The sequence below is a fragment of the Chelmon rostratus genome, chromosome 22 (genome assembly GCF_017976325.1).
Source record: "Chelmon rostratus isolate fCheRos1 chromosome 22, fCheRos1.pri, whole genome shotgun sequence".
Lineage (NCBI taxonomy): Eukaryota > Metazoa > Chordata > Actinopteri > Chaetodontiformes > Chaetodontidae > Chelmon > Chelmon rostratus.
Genome location: NC_055679.1, coordinates 4467875 through 4488032, shown reverse-complemented (window position 1 = coordinate 4488032; position 20158 = coordinate 4467875). Strand labels below are relative to the sequence as shown.

Sequence of the window (20158 nt, the reverse complement as noted above, 5' to 3'; positions counted from 1 at the left end):
AATGTTTGTTGCATAAAAACATATTTAAGAAATAAAACGATGTAATTCTGTAATGAGCTGATCCCCATGGACAGCCACGCAGAATTTAAGTATAGCCTTGCCATTCATAATTCAGGTGAACAGTGTATTGATGATTTCGTTTGATTTTAAATACTTAATCGCTATTTCAATATAGTTGAGAGGAATTTGTTGAGCTCACACAAAACAAGTCCAAAAAGAACCCCTCTCACATTCAATAACCACATTACGACTTTTAAGTAATTTAAGTAATAGTAATTACAAATTAAAGAACACTCCCACTTTCTCCTTCACCTTCCATTCTGAAGAGGAGGAGATTGTTATGACAGTGACCCAGAGACAACTGGACTCCCTGTTGGAGTTTACCATCCAGCCTGGATGGATGATAAACAAACCGAACCCTCTCACAGCTGGCAGGTGTGTCAAGGTGCTGAACAACCGAGTACAAACTTAATGATGATGCATTATGAACAGACTCATAATGATAAATGATGATGATAAACCCATGTGCACATCATCTCTGCATGGTAGTTGAGATTAAATCAGGGCCTGCAGCCACTCTATTTTGCCACTGCAGGAGGCTCCTAACCTCATGTACATTGATAAAAAATGGACGCACAGCATGATGATGATAAGGCAGTGGGACCAAGCTGGTGTTACAGCTGCAGTAAAATATATTCAGCATTCAACTGCATCAACTGCCCTACTACAGCCTTTGCACTGCCTTTATCAGTACATACTTGCATACTTTGTAGATGTCTTTTTTGTCCTCTTCCACTAATTCTTTCATATCTAAGCCTAATATTTCTGGTCCTAGGGGTCTCTCAATAAAAACAGCAAGAAAAGGTGCAGTTTGATGATGTTGTGAAGTAGTGTGGGATCATGAGTCGCTGCTGTCATTGTTAAATAATGGGATGATGTAAGTACACAATTGAACAAAATATAAAACACAGGTCTAATTGATTTTATACATTTTAATGTTACACTCAAACCAATAGTTTTATATAATAACAGAGATCACCCTCAGCAGAAAAGTCTTTATTAGCAGTAACTTCCATGTGCAAGCTTTCAGAAGTTTAGTGTGCTGGAGCGATACTGCTCGTCACATTGCTCTTCATGTTGTGCAAGTAAAGTCTTGTTTGCCTGCTGTCGTCGCACCCCGCCCGCACTGGATCATCAGACGGCTTATTAGTACAAAACAAAGCACTCTTCTCCTCAGGGCTTACTTTCTGAGCAGGATAAACTAAACCACTTAAAGGTCAGAATGCTATACAATTGATCTTTGTAATCTACATTGATAACACTGGGAATGTTTTCTTTCTTCTTGACTTTAAAGTCTGTACATTTTACAAGTCCTGATGACGCCATGGCCACTTTTCAATAATAATACTAATACTTGAAATTGATCTTTTCCCAAAGTGAATCCATCCATACAGACAGAAAGACAAGGGCTCGAGGGAGGGGGCTCTGTGGTTCAAATCTCTGACATCGAAGCTGGACGTCACATGTTCCAGGATCCACGCAGCGGAAACTTGGGATGTGATAGCCAATAGTGTGGTGTTAAATTCACTCAAAGCTGGTTAGTTTCCTGACAGAAGGACGGGACCAGCGCTCCATGTCTTCATCCTCCAGAATCCAGGGGACCGCCCTGTAACAAGAGCAGCCACATTTAAGACCAAAACTACATTTTAAAGAAAAAAAAACTGCAACAAAGTCACAGAAAAGAGCCAATTAGCCATGAAATTTTCCTTAGCACACTGAATTAAAACTTGGCTAAATGACTAGTTGATTACTTTGTTTGTGGGCCGACAGATGTAATACCGATAACTATCTGGATAGTATATTAGTCATTTGGGTCATTCACCAAATATTATCTTGTTCAGCTTCTCAAATATAATGATTTGCTGCTTTTCTTCGTCCTATATCAAAGCAAACTGAATGCGTTTACATTGTAGTTGTCACTGTGCTGACCTCTGCTGTTCCTTCTATCTACAGCTAATATTTGAACAGGCGACCCCACATAAAAGGTTGGTTACAGGGTAAGCACTTCAAGGAATTTCAGCTTCTGGGCTTTTGTTCACCTGAAATAAGATTTTGTTAACAACACACCTAAACGTGACAAATTAACAGCGTTTAATTATCTACCACTAACGACGAGTTTAGCTCAGAAGTTTAGCAACTTCCGTAGCCGCCCTCTCAAAAACGTTAGCTAGAAACTTCTGCACTCCCAAATCCGACATACCTTTTTACGGGACTATGAAATAAACGAAGAGGAAGAAAACGATGTCAAAGACCACGAACGCCCAAAAGTCAAACCAGTAGGAGTGTTTGGGTAAAGACGGCGACTCTCCTTTGGATTTAATCATGTTCAGGTCGTTTTCTGACTCCGTCACGGGAGTCGCTCCTGACCCCATCTTTGCGTAGGCTGCAGCCGCGAGCTTCCCGGAAGAGAACACGCAGCTGTTCAAGCTGTCCTTCAAAATAAAAGCCGTCCGTCGCTGGGTTTCTATAATGTTCATATATCTTGCAATTGTACTTCCTTTCGTTAAATGCAAGACGTTTGACGCTTTCGGTTTCAGTTCAATCAGCATTTCATTCCGCACAGTCTTGCGATATCTGAGAATATATAGACATTGTTTTTAATTCCGTCGCATTTGTCAGGAAGATGTCAGGAAGGCATCACCAAAAGATTGCTCCCCTCTGGGCTCTGGCAATCACTGCCTCACTATCTAACACATGATAATGTTGCCTTGGCTTACATCAGTTTAACGCAGTTTGTGTCATTTTTATGCAAGCAATTAAGCTTTCCACAGAAAAGACACTAACTTAGCTCACATTACATGATTGCCTACACTTGACACTGCGATCAAGATATTCACATTGAGATCTTTTTAACAACAGCTGCTTTGTTGTCCACTTATGGTGATAGTGACAAACTGTTAAGTGCAGTGTCTAACAACATATTTGATCTGATGACTTTAATGCTGACGGCTCGACAGCTGTTTGAGATAACATCATTCATTCTGACAGACTAATCTCCACATCCATTGCTCTGGAGGTGAGAAGTGAGTTTAAATGAGCTGAAATTAAGTCATTTCAGTGTCCTGTTTCCTTTAACCCTTGTATATATTTTACATTAGAAACACCCTTAAAACATTGTAAACTAAAAAATAACCAGCTTTATTTTTACTTAAGATTCTTTTTCAATAGATGCTTACATACTCTGACTCAAGTCGTCAGTTTGATGACTACCTTTACATTTACTTGGCTACTTATTAGAACGTAATAGTCTTTACCCTCCACACTATAAAGAGACCAAAACACACCACACACACACCACCCATCCACCCACACTTAAGACAGAAATCTGCATGCTGTTTGCTCGTGTGACACCAAATACCATTTATTAGGGCTTTACAAAGACTACAAAATCCTCCAGATGAGTTAAATCACTGTCTCTGTCTATTTACATGATATGTTACATACAAATGTACAAAATATAAAACATTTAAGGACAAATGTTTCACCCAAAAAGAAGAAAACTTTCTCTCAAACCAGAGTAAATGCTATGGTTTTCAACTGAGATGTAACTGCAAAGTGTTAAGTGGAAAAAATTACCAGTTGATCATCAAGACTATGGTGTACACTGTTTACGGTGTCAAAGTTCTGCTAGCTCGGGAACTAATGGCCTAAAACAGGAGTGCAGAGTGGCTGAGAGGGTGGATTGTTGGAGATATAAGCTCAGGTTTGATACATGGGTGTAACCGCAGGTAAGGAGCAACCCGTTACCTTAGTAACCACCCCCTTATCATGCAACTGCACATCCTTGCAGACACGAGGCCGGACAAGTTGGCCAGATGTGCGACCAATCAGAGGCTTGGCTGCAGAGACACCCGTGAAGCTGAACACAGGTAGGATTGTAGAGGATAGGATTGTCCTGAGGTTGTGACAACATGACTTCTTGGTCTCTGGTGGGCTTTGACTGACCAGTAGCACCTGTTGGTTGTTGGTAAATGTATACAGTACGGTGTCAGGTCAGCTTCGGTGCCTCGGACAGCTGGCAAGCCTAACGTGGCGGTAAGCTTGGGTTAAAGTCTCCAGACAGGAAGTGCTTCTAAGGAACAACAGGCATTCCTAAAGACGGAGAGGATCCAGAGAATATTATGGCAGCACGGGGGAATACCAGAAAAGTGCCTATTTTTTGTTCTCAGTCTGTGATTTTAGTGACTTAAAAAACAGTTTCTTACTGTACACCGTATGCCTCCTGCATAGGCAAAACATCCAATCACCACAAGACACACACCTGTTTCTGACAGCGTGTTGAGTTTTTGCGTTTCTTTTTTTTTTCTCTCTGTTTTCAAAGTACAATAATTTACTCAGCGGGTTAAGCATATTGTAACATCAACAGGGCAGAATGCATCTTTGATTCACTGTGCAAGACTTAAGTATTTACAACCCACCCCCACCTCAAAGTGTGCAAAACCAACCCACTCGTTAAACAAAGAGAGGACAATCAGAATTCAAAATGGCTTCTGTCCAATACACGCATACATAATGACAAAGGTCTCTTCTCAATGCATCCCCTTTAAAAAGCTTCAAAACGCGTTCGTCAGGCTAGAAAACCCAAAACAGTTTGGTTGTGCTCCTGTCAGTTCAAGTGAGCCCAGCTCAACTGGGCGAAAAAACAACTAAAAAATACCCCACCCCTTTTTAAATGTTTTACAATATTGGTCAGTTTTTAAATTCAAATACAGCATCAGCTCTTTTATACATTAACTGTCAGAAACATGAAAGGGGGCGGCTCGGAGGAAGAGGGACAAGAAACGAAAGAGGCTGTTTTTCCGACTACGAGCAGCTTCTTTGACGTAGCGGGAAGCAGATCATCATCATCCGCCATCAACGTGTCTTCTTCTCACTTTAGCCAATGGGAGCACAGGATGCCTCCCAAACTTTTGCACATTTAAGGCAGTGAGAAAGCACCAGTATCATTGTTCCCTTACTCAGCTCTTGGGCTGATCTGGTTAACTTGCATTTGAAAATACTTTGGATTCTTTTTTGGGTACCCCACGTATCCCCCATGGGCGCAGATGCTGAACAAGACTATCAAATGTCGGCTTGCATCATTCAGTGTTTCTGATATTTTGTTGATTGAGCAAACAGTGTCGTCGCTCTGGGTCTCTTGGAGTGTAGGCCTTCCTGTTACTTTCTGAATTTCCTTGAAGCTGCAAACCCCACCAGCTGGACTCTCCATGCAGGTTAACGCAAACATCACAGAAATTCAGCGATTTCCAGTTAACCGTTAACGAATCCCTCCCCCTGCGCCTGTCAAGCTATTCATCCTCACACCTCACCTGTGCAGCGACAACAGCACATCTATCCAAAGAACTCAGCCATTTCTGAAAAAATTGGTACTCCAGTTTGTATGCGTCAGGTGAAATGACAACTGTTGCTGACAGATTTTGTCAGCTGTAGCTACCTAGCTAATTACGATAATGTTTTTAATGTTTCCTCCTGACTCATTTTAAGACGGTAATGTCACCGGTTCTTAAATATGTTCTCGATGGTGTGAAACGTGATACGGTGCTGAAATACAGAGGCTAAAGCCTCATTTTTCAGTATGTTTTAGCTTTTAATCAATCACGCTAACGCTTGAAGCTAACATTAGAGGTTATTTGACCTATTCCTGACACTTTTGCTTGCATTTTTCATTTTGGAAAGGTTGAAGAAGCCCTCTAAACTCTTTAAATGCAGACTATCTCTTAAACTCTCTGCTTTAAGGTGTGGAGAAATCCAAAGCTTGACACACGGAGTGAACCGAGTCACGGTTACTAATGATTGGACAATCGGCAGAGGGGTTTAGACAACAGTCAACTGATGCAGTTCTGTGACGACCCACAGAGGGCGCTGCCTGCTGGTCTCGTGGTGCATCTTAAGCTAAGGAGTGACAACAGGCTGTGGAGTGTGGAAGGCCAAGAACAACTTAATTTAAGTTTACAACCATGGTCAGCTGTGGGTGTATGGTTTTGTCTGTGTGTGTGTGTGTGTGTGTGTGTGCACGCGCGCATTTGGCAGTAAATCAAAGGGAAACGTTGGCACTTGTCCATTTTTTTCTTCACAGTTGCAATGTGGCTGGACGACACACGGACAATGCGCTTTCGTTGTGCTTGTTGTTGGCATGCGGGGCAGCCAGGAGCGGCTTGGCAGTGCCTGACACTGAGGAGGCTCAGAGCAGGAGACCAGCACCACGGGGCTCAACTGACAACTGAGGAGGAGGGTTGTGAGCCGTGTGTGTGTGTGTGTGTGGGTGTGTGTGTTACGAACAGGTAATTCTTCTGATCCTAGTTGGGCTGTAGAGGCTTTGCAAATGTCTCTCATTTGGTGCCATCATGGAGGTGCAGAGTTGTCTTTATGTTCAGAAAAGGCAAACACACCCAAATAAGGTGATATAGTGGTAAACAATGAGACGAAAAAGTGCCCCTCAGCCCTGCACTCTAAAATAGGAACATGTGAGGATCCAGTTCAGTTAAACAGCTGGTTGTTGACTTTGTTGGACATTACTGAAGCACAAAAATCAAATCAATCAAAATGGATCTGTGATGAATCTGATTTGTGTGGAAAGAAAATCTGTGTACAGCCACTGTTTTCTAAAAGCTGAGAGCCTCTCTTGTGACCACCAGAGGGCGCTGCACCACCTGAAAACACAACAGTGTTCTCCTCTTACTTGCCTCCCTCAACAGGTGGGGTCAGAGGTCCCAGCGTGGTATAAATAGTGCCTTGCTCAAGGACACTTTGGCAGGCTGGATTGTTGGTCACATGGGGGCTTGACCCAATTAAAGCCTCTGATTAAAGTTCTCCTCCTGCTGCCTGTGTTTAAGTGCATTTATATGATTGTGTGTATGTGTGTGTGTGTGTGTGTGTGTGTGTGTGTGTGTGTGTGAGAAGCACCTCTGTAAACAAGGAAAGACATAAACAATAGAACCTTGCCACTAATTGTAAACATCTGAGGATATATCTGGGATTTAAAAAAAAGAAAAGAAAAATCCAGTTGTGTCACGTCGCACTCTTGGCTTCCTCTTTTTCCCGACACTTAGTGGGACCGTCGCTAAAATAACGGAGAGATCGGTGGCTCATCGTGGCTGAGCACAAATGTGATTTGCTCCTTGAAAGCCATCTTCAGAGGAACTACTGTCCCTTTTCAGACACATCCCGCCTCCACATATATGAAAAGTTGTATTCTAAAATGTTATACATCCATTAAAAATGACTAGCTGACCTTACTATTTAGTGTGTTTAAAATATAATGGATCCAACTTGTATGATTGTTTATCATTTTGACCACTGAGGACCAAGTTGGCTACTGCTCTTTAAAACATACAATAATTTGATGTAATATTGCACCATTCTGATGTAAAAATATGTGTTTTCTTTCAAATGGTGCGTATACCATTTTGGACAATAAAACTTTTCATATATCATACATCTGTGCATTATAGGGGTGTCTGCTAGCGCCAGAGGTTCAAAGGCTCCCGGGCATTCTGAGGGTTCGGCGTCTCCCAGCGCAGCTCTTGGTCTCATAGCGCCGACTCCAGCGAGGAGTCCAGCTGGTCGTCGTGGTGACTGGTGCTGTCGCTGTCGCAGCTCTGCGTGCTGGAGTAGTTCGCAGCTTCCTGCAGCCGTAGCAGCATGTTCATCTGGAAACGCAACACACAAACAAACAAAAATTGTTAAGGCTAATGCTACACAATTGCAAGGGTTCTGGGGCTTTCACAGGGTAGCTTCTTTATTGGACAGAGTTTTGGTATCCTCCTCTTGATATGATTGTGGTAGTGGGGCTTTAAGTTAGTAGATAAAGTTATATGGATACAGCACTTGGACTTGGGGGCGCTGCTCTTGTGGTGACCAGCAGCAGGTGAGCAGCAGCTACGTAAAAGACTCCATGTCTCTTTCATCCCAAATGCAACTGATATGCTTACAAGCAATAAGGCCGCATTCTTTGCAATAACCCAGTCAAATTTTGCACATTTGCACTCTTGCATATTTATACATGGTATGAATTTCCATTTCCCTGTTTGAGTTATGTGATTTATTGTTGATGCCGTCGTTGATGTTGTCCTTCTGTATTCTGTCATTCGGTAAACCCCTTGCTGCATAAAAAAAAAAAAATCCCTAGTGGGACAATAAAGATGTCCTTGAGCACTGAAGTGCTTCATGATAAAAGATAAAAGCAAGCGATAAAGTTGAGACGCAATATTAAAGGAATAAATAATATGGAGATAAAAATAACTAAAAAATAAGCACAGGCAGGTTTTACAGGTGGCGGCAGTGTTAACAGATTTCAGGCTGTAATTATCAGCCATGCAGTTTTAATAGCCTTCAGCATGTAAAGTAGACAAATTAATATAGCACTCTGGAATGTCATCAGTAGAGCAGTGATAAGATATACTTTTAAATACAAAACAGCTCTGAATGCAATTACATCAATTAAGCATAATGTTTTTACCCTTTGGTGTAGTTTCTCATTTCGGGTGAATAACTTTTGCTCATCCTTCCAAGTGGAAAGCCTCTCAGATGTGAACCTTTTCTCTCTTTGCACACATAAACCTGTGTGTTTTGCTGTTTCTCAGCTCTCCCCCTGACCTTCCTTCCTGGTTTTTATCAGTGAAAAAGCACCTAGTGGGCAGACCAACCACCACATTTAAAAGCACCAATTATAATCATAAAAAATATGCAAGTCTAATGACTCAAAAACAAAGAGAGTCTTTATACTTAACATGTGATAAAAAGCACTTTGAAAACTTTGTGGTAAATCACCACAATAAAACTGCAGAGCTTCTCATCCCTGCAGCAGAGCTAATGGTCTAAATAATGCAGCAGTGCTGTTGCATCTGGCGCATCGCTGCAAGTGTTCCGAAAATGTGGCTTGGCACACCTGCGCTCAAAATGGTTTCGCCTGGACGGACATGGACGGACACACACACACACACACACACACACACGCACACACGCACGCACACACACACACACACACACACACACACACACTTGCTGAAGCAAGCCAGTTGTTTTTGGATGACTACTCTTTAATTCCTCTTGGACTGCAATAACCCACCAAATGGATAATTCTCGCTCTCTTCTCTTCTCTCTCTCCCACCCCTGAATGTGTGTGTGTGTGTGTGTGTGTGTGTGTGTGTGTGTGGGACTGTGACTACTTTACTAGCTTATCTATTTACTGTATTTTTTTCAAGGTAACACTCACCCAAGGTTTCTAAGGAAACGAGCATTCATGCATTGAACAACCTTATGAATCTGCACCACGTGCTGGATATGGATATATGTTTGATTTATGTAAAATACATTTGCTTTGGATCACAGTTCACATGTGGAGGGCAGGTGTTAATCTCCATAGTATGTTCTTTACTACGACGGCTTCATTTCTTACAATGGGCCTATTTCACTTAGCTTTTAAGCCCTTCCATACTCTCCTATGTTGTTACTTGTCTTAAATGCCATACATCAACTCCCTTATGTCACAGAATAATCACTAGAATTGTTTTGCGTATGTCTGCCTCACCAGTGGGTCTCCCTCTGTGTCACTCTGAGACACCTGCTTGGACGAGGCTCCCTCCTTGGATGAGCTATACCCGTCGTATCCCACGTCCTCCGGCCTCAGTTGGAGCAGTGACTGGCCGTCCTGCTGCAGTGAGGCGGCGTTCCACGGATACGTGTCGTTCACCCACTTGGATGGATCCTCCCATGCTGCTCTTTTGCCGTACAGCTGCAGGTGTGACGAAGATGGAGAGGATGTGTGAATGCAATACATAAGTACTGTTTTATTTTAAATTACAGTGACACACACAAACATATCTGTGGTTACTGACTCTGCAGGGCAACAAAGGTGTGCAGGTAAATGTCACAACAACAAAAAGCCTTCAATTCATTCTGTTGCCAGGATATACCTGAAGCCCCTCCCTGACAGCCTCCAGCAGGTAGGGCACCAGGGAGTAGTTCCACAGGTCGGTGAACCAAACCCGAGAGCCTTCTACATCCATGGGACAGGACAGGAAGAGACGGGGGCCTGGGGGACAAAAAAGCCCAGATGATGAGTGTTTGTACGATGGTAGATGGAGGACCAAAGACTCTCAACACACATGTTGCAACAGGGTGGGGGCAGGGTTACCAAACTCACTTCATTCACTAATAGTAAAAGACTCGATATTAGTGTGTTCAGTATACAGACAGCAGCTAAAGCTAGACACCATACAGGCTTCGGTGTGGTGTGTGTGTGTGTGTGTGTGTGTGTGTGAGGCTGACCTATGGTGACATCGGAGGAGCTGTGTGCCTCCAGGAAGCCGTTGAGGTGCTGCCAGGTCTTGGGGATCCAGTCAATGATCTTAATCAGGTCATTGCTGCGCATGTTCTTATCGATCTCCGTCTCGATCAGCTTCCGCCGCAGGAAACGGCCCAGGAAGCCTTTGACTGGCTCGGTGTGGTTGGTGCACAGCACCCACCTGCACGGGGACAGATGATCGATTGTGAAACAGAAGCAGAGGGGCTAATAAATCAGCTCGGCATTAAAGCAGATTTCTCATAAAAGCAGCTCATATTAGAGCTGATGAGACCGTTTCAGACATTTCCACCATCAGAATAACGAGTTTTGGGCTTATTTCACTCTACCGTAATAGATTCATATTAAATTAATGTCTGGCCCACGATGAGCTTTCCCTAATGGCTTTTTATTTGCCCAATCATCAGCTAGTCAAACATGCCAAGCAGAAATGATCCTCACTCACAACATGCATTATAGTTTATTCGTTTTCATTTAACGAGGCTAATTATCCGAGAGATGTAATTACAGCGCTCCCTGTGGAAGAATGCCTTTAGTTTACAATCTGTGAGAAATAACATGTTGACACAGAACTGAATTCAAACACATTATCTGACAGGTAAGAACATGCAAATCAAACGACGAGCCATTCCTCTCTGGATCCAATAACGTTTGTACACATGACAAACAATATAATATCACAACATGAGCACTTTCAATCCCCAACACAGAGACAGCGCCCACAGTTCAAACAGTGACATTTATGTGTAAGTCAAGTTTGTGGTCACGGTGAGTGTCACTAACCTAAAGTTGTGGTGCAGCTCAAGGTTCGGAGAGGAGGAAACTCCCTGGTTCATGGTCCCAATAACATAAGGGCTGCATGGAGAGAAAAACAACATCATGATTCACAGTCGCGGCCGAGCTGCCTCACTGAATAACTGAGAGACACGTCGATCCGTAAGCTGCTGCATTGTGTTGCTGTGAGGCCAGTACGACATTTCAGAATGTGTTATTTTGACATTATAGTTATCGCAGCTGGGATTTTAGAGAAATTCCAACACAATGCATTCCTTGCTCACCATTTGTGGTACTTGCAGTTGAGGAAGCCGTTGAATATGTCACTGAGGGAGCCAATATGGTGGAGATTGTCCAGGATGACCACAGTGGGGAGCTCCGTGTCCGTCTCCTCGGAGTTACACTGTTCTGCCAGGTTGGACAGATACTGACGCAGGTCCTGGAGCAGAAGGCACGGGCAGGTTTTCATTTGGATGCAATATTCTGAATGTAAAGGGCTTAAAGTGGAGCTTTCATAGAAAATAGCTTACAGGAAGCAACATAATCTGAGTCCTTACTGCCTTTTTATTTATGTTAGACTGTTATTTGAATGCAAGCTAAAAACAAACAAAAATAATGGATTGACATTTAAATTACAGGCCCAAACTGATATTTAATTCGGGTAGAAGCTCTATATGAGAATTTATTAACGGCCAACCTTTGATATTTACTGCTTACAAATGTGTACGCTCAGTCCTGCTCAAGCTTTTCTCCCTCTGGACAAACCTGTACTATAGGTAACTACAGCTGGGTAAAATTACAATGTCTATGGCTGCTCTGCAGGAAAAAAAAACATCCAGTGGTCCAGAGCTGCACTTTTGCACCATCTTTCAGTATTCACACAGGGAGAGCTCCGTGGTAGAGGAGGCAGAGAGAGCAATCTGTACACACTCAGCAGCAGAGCAGAGAGCATGAGGTAATGCAACCAGGCGTACGTCTTTGGAGATCTGTTAATATTTGCATGTGACATACAAAACCGGGTTTGGTAGACATTTGCACAATATAAGAAAAGAAATATCTCTGCATGCACACATCTCTCCTCTTCTGGGTTGTTGAAAGGCAATCTGGGAGATGTAGGAAGTCAAACTGAGTACTTTAGATAAAGCTGAAAATCGCTGCCACAACACACAGAAAATCCTCTGTGTTCCCCTCTTCCTACCTTGCTGGAATTCTGGTCCACGTTGAAGCTGGCCACGTTGTGCTCCGTCACCTCCTGCCCCATCTGGGAAATGATGTACTCCGCCAGCTTGGCGGCCAGGAAGGATTTGCCGGTGCCGCTGGGTCCCGAGAGGATGATACGGCGATGCTCCATCAACAGGTTGAGGTATCGCTGGATGATGGGCTTTGGAATCAGCGTGTCAAACACCAGGCTGTCGATGCTGTTCTCCTTCACACCTGGGAAGAGGACGGAGGATGGACACAAGGACGAAACACAGCTAATTATATTTCATTCAAGTTAATATATAGTTCACGTTTGCTGGTTTCTACATCGGCTGTAATCCTGAAATAGAAACTGCATGCTTCCTGGCTGCCATACCTTTGAGGTTGACCTTGATGACGTTGTTGTCGCCCACCAGGTAGCCGCAGGGCAGCAGCTCAGGCACTTCGGAGGCGTGGGAGCGAACGACCTCGCCCATCCTGTAGCAGACAATGCTGTCTGAGCTGAGACCCAGGCTGGTCAGAGGGTCCACCCGAAACACATACTCCTGCAGGGGGGGCGGGGGGAGAGGACAGAGGGACATGAAGAACTGCACTAGTGCTTAAATATAGGCTGTGATTGTTGTTGTCCATCAATCTTCAACTAACAGTGGAGCATGTTGTGTGTTTGTGAATCTTAAACAACAAGTCCACGTAAGTGGTTTGATTTCACATTAAAGCAAAGTCCTTTACGCACAAAACCCCAAACCAACAATTGAAAACAAACACTGTTGTTTCACCGTGTTTTAGTTTCTACAATTTCATATACCTGATGGAAGTTGAGCAGAGCAAAACATGGTAAATAAATGCATATACTAGCAGTAATGAGTTTTTGTTGTGGCTTCCTGCGATGCATCTATCACACATTCAGCTGGTTTAACTTCTGCTAATTGAAACAATGTGCCTCCATCCATGTGCAGGATGCGTCTAACTCCAGGCACTCAAGCGGAGTAAAAAGCCTTTAATAAATATGAGCCTGTAGAGATACGGCATTTGTAATGTAAGTGCATGCATTGCTGTTTTTTCAGTTTGTTTCATCTTAAAGGCAGTTGTATGTTAATGCAAATAAATTTCTGTTCAACACGTTTTTAAAAATTGTCTAAACCACATATACAAACACTCGATAAGATCAGAGGGAGACCAGTGCAGATCATTCTGAAGTCTGCATTAAATTCTACACTATTTGCAAAGTGCTTGTGTTGCAGTTTAACTACCATAAAATATCTGTGATTGCTGACATTTTGACTTGACACTGGCAGGACTTACTGATAAGCCTAAATGGAACAGAACCATCATTAATGTTATGAGCTACACCTGTGTCTGTAATACAGAACTGAACGGTCTGTTTACCTTGAAGAGGCGTCGGATGACTCCATCCAGGACATCCCACTTGGTTTTTCCACTCACACCTATTGACCCGATCAGGTACTCCTGGCTTTGTGTACCCTGAAGTCAAGTTCATTAAAACAACCGTCGTCAGAATGAATAAGTTTAAGTGGTTTTAACTGGCGGCAAAGAGAAATAACGTGACATCTTCATCCACTAACCTTGGTGGTATTTGGCCCACAGGTGATGGTGACCACTATTCTCACACTCCGGCCCTCCTTGCGCAGATTGCCCTCGTAGCTGTCATCAAGCAGAATATCTGAAAACAAAACTCTCTGTTAGGAAACACGACCAACTTTAATCTATCAGAGCTTTGATTCATTAAAAAACAAGCTCTCGCTCTGCCTGCTGGCAAATTATAGCTGGAAATGGACAAACAGACTCCAAAGTAAAAGATAGCTAATGGGTTTCTTTCACGTGATAATGACTTTTACATTTAATCAATGTTTTTCTAGTGAGTGCTCAGAATGATAATGAAGGACTGTGGCAGGAAATGAAATAGAAGTAAAATATTGGGGAGAGAGACAAAGAATTATCAGAAGAATAAGATAAAGAGGTTGATTAGTTGGACATTTAGTCAGGGAGAGGGTGGGTATCTGGTATCACGACAGCAATGGGACAAAATCACTGAGTAACCAAGAGAAGAGACAGAAACAAGAAATAAACGACTGATGATTATCATCAACCTGACACTGACACTAATATCAGCTCACAGCGGCGTGAACCCGTATCTTTGAACCACTGAGCACAAATCAGACAGCGAGAACACGAGCGCAGGGCAACTGCAGTCAGGTGAGATTCTCTGTGGGTTTCCCGCTATGAGTGACAAGCGGAAATAGTCGTGTGATCAACTGTTGATAGAAAATTATTGATTATAGCAGCCTCAACTATTAGATATAGCTAAAATAGAGCAGAATCCAATTTGTCTGCAGCTGCTTCTACTGTGTGCAAAGTTTGACTCATAGCTAGCTTCCTGCCACCTTTAACCTTTGACAACATCCACACCACTGACAACTCCCAGCATACATCTCTCCTCGCTCTCCTTTTCCCAGACTCCATTGTAGAGAGGGGAGGGGGTGCTTTGCATTCGGCTGGCTTCCCTTAGCTCAAGGCTCTGCGTTGGGGTGATAACGGCCCGTTGGCCCACTCGTCTTCCCACGCGTCGCCGCTCTCGGCTCATCCCCCCCATCAATTAACGAGGGCCCGAGCCCTCTGAGAGAGCTGCGCCTTCTATGTTAATTACAGGACAAGCGAGAGGGACAAAACTCTTTCACTTCTCAAACGGAGCAGGCCGGGGGAGATTTCCAGCATGTCCGTGTGTGTTTGTGTGTGTGTGTGTATGTGTGTGTGTGTGTGTGTGTGTGCTCCTGCTGTGTTGTGAGCCCTCGCAGTAGAGAGAGCAGCTATTTCATCATTTCAGGCGGCTCCTCCGGATCATTTCTCTCCGCAAACACAATTCTCTCACATTTATTGAGGCGAGTATGAGAGAGCTAATCCAACTTGATGCCACAGAAAAAAACCTCTGCCCTGAGAGCTGCTGCAGACCATAAAATGTGTCCTATGGCTTAACCAGACATAAGAGCATGGCATTTATAATGCCATTCTTGGAGGTTTACTTCTTATTAGATGAATGCACCTGCACAGTTTTGAAAAGAGCCAAGCTGTCCCTCTAAGAACTGTAAAATATTTCTGGAGGTATTCTGTTGAATACTCAGTGGAAGCCTTCTGCAATGCACAGTATTATTTTTGGTTTGTCTGTTTCACTCACACACTTGACACTTCAGATCAACACGCTGCAGACGCCAGAGCTAACACTCCACTGACCTGACATGATGGTGTCAGTGATGTTGAGGTTATTGAGCGACAGCCCCAATGACTGACGCGAGGAGGACGAGGACGTGCTGGAGGTCTCCGAGGGTGGCCGGGCCGTCTTGATGGGCGTGGCGGTTGGCGTGGCGTTACCGCTGGACTTGAGACGATCGTTCTCTGCTTTCAGCGCCTCGATCTCATTCTGTTTATTGACGAAAGAATGAAAATGAGACAAAATCTAATAGAAACTGCATTCAAGACTGTGGTAATACAAAGTAATAGTCTGCTCAAACAGCAGAAAGTCATTTTCCTACATTTGGGCTGGCCACTGTTGTTATTCTGAATTAGTGTTATTGGAATTATGGGCTGTAAGCGGCTTTTTGATCTTCAAGGCTCTCTTTGTATTGAAGGGTAAGTCTCAGATAAGGAGCCTTACATGATCCCCAGATCTGAGAGGAGACTATAGGCTTCTGCAGACAAGGCAATCCACATCCACAAAGAGCCACTTAACTGAGACATTTATGGTGACGCTCTTTGAACGCGAGCTTCTTTTAAGAATATGAAATGACGCAGCACCTCTGAACATTACACTTTGAACTGATGGGTGGCGTCTCATTGCAGCACATCAATAGAAATTACATAAATAAAAGCAAATTCATGTATTTGCAGAGGGAAAACTTCACTTTATATCTTTTTATTCAGCTTCATGGGCAAATGAACAATTTCATTCCACCTTCCTGAAGCGTGTGCACCTTGATATTAAAATGTCATTTATTCATTGCCAGTTTCGGGGTGATGCAGCTTGTTGGTTGTGCTTTGTGATAGCTGGAAAGGTAGCTGGCAAGTCACAGAATCCGATTTTCTCCTTTTTTTTGTATCACTCTTACAAAAAAATGTCACACTGTAAGGAATAGTTTGACATTTTGGGAAATATAACTTTCTTGCTGACAATTAGGTGAGAAGACTGAAACTATTATCAAGACTGAAAGGTTAATTTGTTGCTGGAGTCAGCAGCTGATTACCTTAGCTTAGCACAAACACTGAAAACAAGGGGAAAAAGCTAGCCTGGCTTGTACAAAGGCAACAAAATCTACCTGCTCATTGTTTAAGCTCACTAATTAAAACATTTTAGCGGAAGTGAAAAACCTTTTCCCGACCACCCAAAGAGAATGAAGGCCAGAAACAAGATCATGAACAACAATTTAATAGCTAAACTGCGACAGTGTTGGGTGTAAACAATATGAGAGGACGTGAGTGAGTGTGCGTGTGTTTATATGTGTGTGCAGTATGTGTAATCAGCCAGTTTGCCTTCAGCCCTCCTGGTGCACCGCTGGTGCCCTGTCAGCCATCCACTAAACGCTTTGTTAACTTCCTAACTGGTAGCAGTCATGCTCTAGCGCCTTCAGGGAAAAACACACCACCTTGGTCCAATTAAATTGGACAGACAGAGCAAAGCTTTGGCTGTCTGAAGCACAAGCAGAAGTATTTCTTTCTCCCTGAGACCCTAGAAGGCTATAAACACGACAGATGGAAAGACAGAATCCTTCATGTTCATATTTAGAATTGAGTTCTTCACCACCAATCAATGCAATGAATCTCCTGCATGCTGTTCGTTCAACGTTAATAGATGCTCAACTTTGACGTGCGTTCAGCCAGAGAATCTGGTCTCACCTGCATGCGGTTCATGGCCTCTCGGATCTGGTCCAGGTGGTGGGCGGAGCTAAGTGCCTCCAGGCGGATGTCCGTCAGCTTGAGCTCCTTCTCCCTCAGCTCGTTCTTCAGCTGGAGGACGATTTCAGCCTCGGCTTCGGTGCATTCGCACAGCCTGCAACCGGGATTACACACAGGGAGGAGGAGGGGGGTCACCTCGAGGGTTAAACCAAACACACACACACACAATCTAGAGAGAAAAAAACACACACTTAAGGGGAACAAGAGAGCTGAAGTTCAGTGGGAAGCTGGAGTCAATGGTGAAAACCGCACAGGCAGTTACAACATGGAGGTAAAGGGGGGAGTGGGACATTTGGACAGCGAATCCTTCCTGTTCACAACTATCCGACATTTTTTCTGCCGAGCAATCTGATGACATGTTCCAGTTATGATTCCCACAATGCTTTGCTAACAAGATGATCAACTAGTAGAACTAGAACTAGAACTAGAGGTCGCAGTTACAGACCTCCTTAAGTGTAGGATATACAGTAAGTGCTGTGGTAGCATTCATGATTCAGTTATTTTCACAATAAACAGGCAGAGATCTAACACAACAGCTAGAGTTAGATGCAAGGCTACTTTCTGACTTCAAAAACACAACAAAAATCTGTGAATTTTGTGAAGTTCACGGTGTAAAGTTCAAAAACTGACACGTCCACATGCTCTGTGCCTGAGATAAGCCCTCTACAAGGAAATGATCTGACCAGCTGCCGCACAGCACAGCAGATGTGTACAGTACGTGCATGCTTGTCGCTGGCTGGCAGAATAGCCAGTGTCCCTTTGGCAGTGATACAGAGCCAGTTCGTTCTGGTGTGAGTAAGAAAATCATTACTGCTTATCCTTTTCACCCGTTACTCAGCCTACTGCTACTTCAGAGGTGCTGGTCCAGTTTGTGAACCAGAGAGATCACCACCTCCGACATGCCGAGGCGTTCATGGCATTGAGATGCAGAGGAAAGTCACACCAACACACCCCACTGCACACACACTCCCTGGGAGCATGCCACACAGAGCCTGTTACCGAGATCTGTGCTTGTAGACCATGTGACCGTTTTGCTTTTTCTTTGGCGTCCAAATGGGGGAGGACTTGCTATCGCAAACGCACTTGCTACAGCAGGCGGAGAGACGTCAAAGAAAAGGATGAACAGAGAGGCCGGAAAAGAGGTAGAAGAGCGGCGAGGTGAGGATTAAGAGACATTTGTGAAACAGAAACAAAAACAACACAGTGAAAAGAATTTAGACTGAGAGAGGAAAGAGGACCGCTAACTGCACGAATTTGCATCACCTGTGTGTATATGGATGTGTGCGGGAGTGGATGCACTTGTACAAACTCACTCTGTGGTGGAGGGAGAAGAGCGCAGCGTGGCGATGCTGCCTTGCCTGTTGTCGTGCTGCAGTTTGGGCGAGGACGGCAGCGAGTCGGTCATCTCCTCCATCTCGTCGTGGGCCGACTGGGATTTGGTTTTCTTCTTGCTGAACGCCTGCTTGAAGGAGCTGCGTAACTGCAAGACAGAAAACGCAAACACACACAGGGGCAGAGGCGTCAGTATCGCCACCCGCCAACCACTACAGTCACAGCACGTCAGTTCCTAAGAGATAAGTTCTGGTGACGTCACATCCTGCCAGATCAGGAAGTCACGCTGTGCTGTTTCCAAGCAATGGTCACTGTCTGGTTTAGGGAAAGAGGGAGGCAAAAGGCAAGGCTGTAAGTAGAGATGGACATGAAAGACAGAATGGGGGGCAGGCTTTTTAATGACCCTAAAAAGTAGGGCTGAACAAGCAATCAAAATGAACAAGGGAGGAGGAGGAGGAGAAGGAGGGGGGAAGAACAAGGAGGCAGGGCAGGGGAGGGTTGCCGTATCCATGCCGACGTTTCCAGAAAAGGGGAAGAAGAGGTTGCTCTGAGAGGGGAAGAAGAAGGACTGAATACGGGGGCGAAGGATGCGGAATAACCACAGCACACACACAGAAGACACTCTGGGAGCCACTGACCTGAGCCGGGATGGAGTCAGCCACCTGAAGACGCAGAACACACCCAGCGTTAAGCAACACAACACACACACTCCTGCTCACTTGATGAGTGATTACAGCTAAATGCTGCTCATGTGTCTGATACAGTTATTGCTGTTACAAGGATGATGATAATGAAGATTGCTATTGTGACTACGCTCAGAACATCCTGATCATCTATTCATCTCCATGTGGTCTGACAGAGATGTTCACAGTCATGTTTAGCTCCAGACTTCTGCCACTCTGTGACTCGGGTGACTGCGTTTCCAAAATGCTCCGTGGCATGAAAGGGAGGCACATTGTGAGTTGTCTTAAAGCTACACAAATCAATCTTACATGGCAGCTGTTCTGAATGCTGGGTAAAAACTTTAAACACTTCAGAATGAGTCCATGTTTCAGTGTAAATCCTTTATGAAATTTATTGTTTGCCACATTCCTGAAATGACACTCTGTCATATATGAATGTAACTCGCTTGAGTTGCAGCTCTTTGGGCATTTTTGCAGAGCAAGGGCAGGTTTGTTGGTACTTCATATTACATAATTACAGCTTGGGTTTGGGGCCAAAATTGAAAATTGGATGAAGTGAGATAAAGTTGTGATTGGGTTTGGTGTATTTTGTGCACAAGACCTACAGTATAGGTTCAGCATGTGGAACCAACAGGCACAGACAGTAAGCATGTTGTATGAAATCAACAGGACTCCAAATATAATGAACATTCACACAGAATACATTCAAGTAAATGAATTGAAACATTTTACAATGCTGCCTAGTGCAATCTGGGAAAGGCTCCAACCTTTCCATTTACCCTGAGCAGGAGGAGCAGCTATAGATAATGAATGTACTGATGGAGTCTATAACATATATCATTCT

At 43.8% G+C, this 20158-nt stretch overlaps 1 protein-coding gene across 4 annotated transcripts in view; it reads right to left on the bottom strand.

The window, feature by feature from the left end:
* Nucleotides 1–3400: 3400 nt before the first annotated feature.
* nav3 (neuron navigator 3) overlaps nt 3401–20158 on the bottom strand; it is a 190540-nt gene continuing 173782 nt past the window's right edge. For 2 of the 4 annotated variants that reach the window (XM_041963487.1, XM_041963489.1), the window contains 14 exons: nt 19270–19293; nt 18613–18779; nt 17240–17393; nt 15584–15770; nt 13921–14018; nt 13724–13819; nt 12714–12882; nt 12336–12571; nt 11422–11576; nt 11147–11218; nt 10330–10526; nt 9975–10093; nt 9590–9793; nt 3401–7709 (listed from right to left, as the gene is read on the bottom strand). In XM_041963487.1, the coding sequence (XP_041819421.1) occupies nt 7590–7709; nt 9590–9793; nt 9975–10093; nt 10330–10526; nt 11147–11218; nt 11422–11576; nt 12336–12571; nt 12714–12882; nt 13724–13819; nt 13921–14018; nt 15584–15770; nt 17240–17393; nt 18613–18779; nt 19270–19293 (1998 nt within the window). In that variant the 3' untranslated portion in view covers nt 3401–7589. The remainder of the gene's footprint in view (nt 7710–9589; nt 9794–9974; nt 10094–10329; nt 10527–11146; nt 11219–11421; nt 11577–12335; nt 12572–12713; nt 12883–13723; nt 13820–13920; nt 14019–15583; nt 15771–17239; nt 17394–18612; nt 18780–19269; nt 19294–20158) is intronic. The other 2 variants (XM_041963488.1, XM_041963490.1) reach the window with 1 other exon arrangement.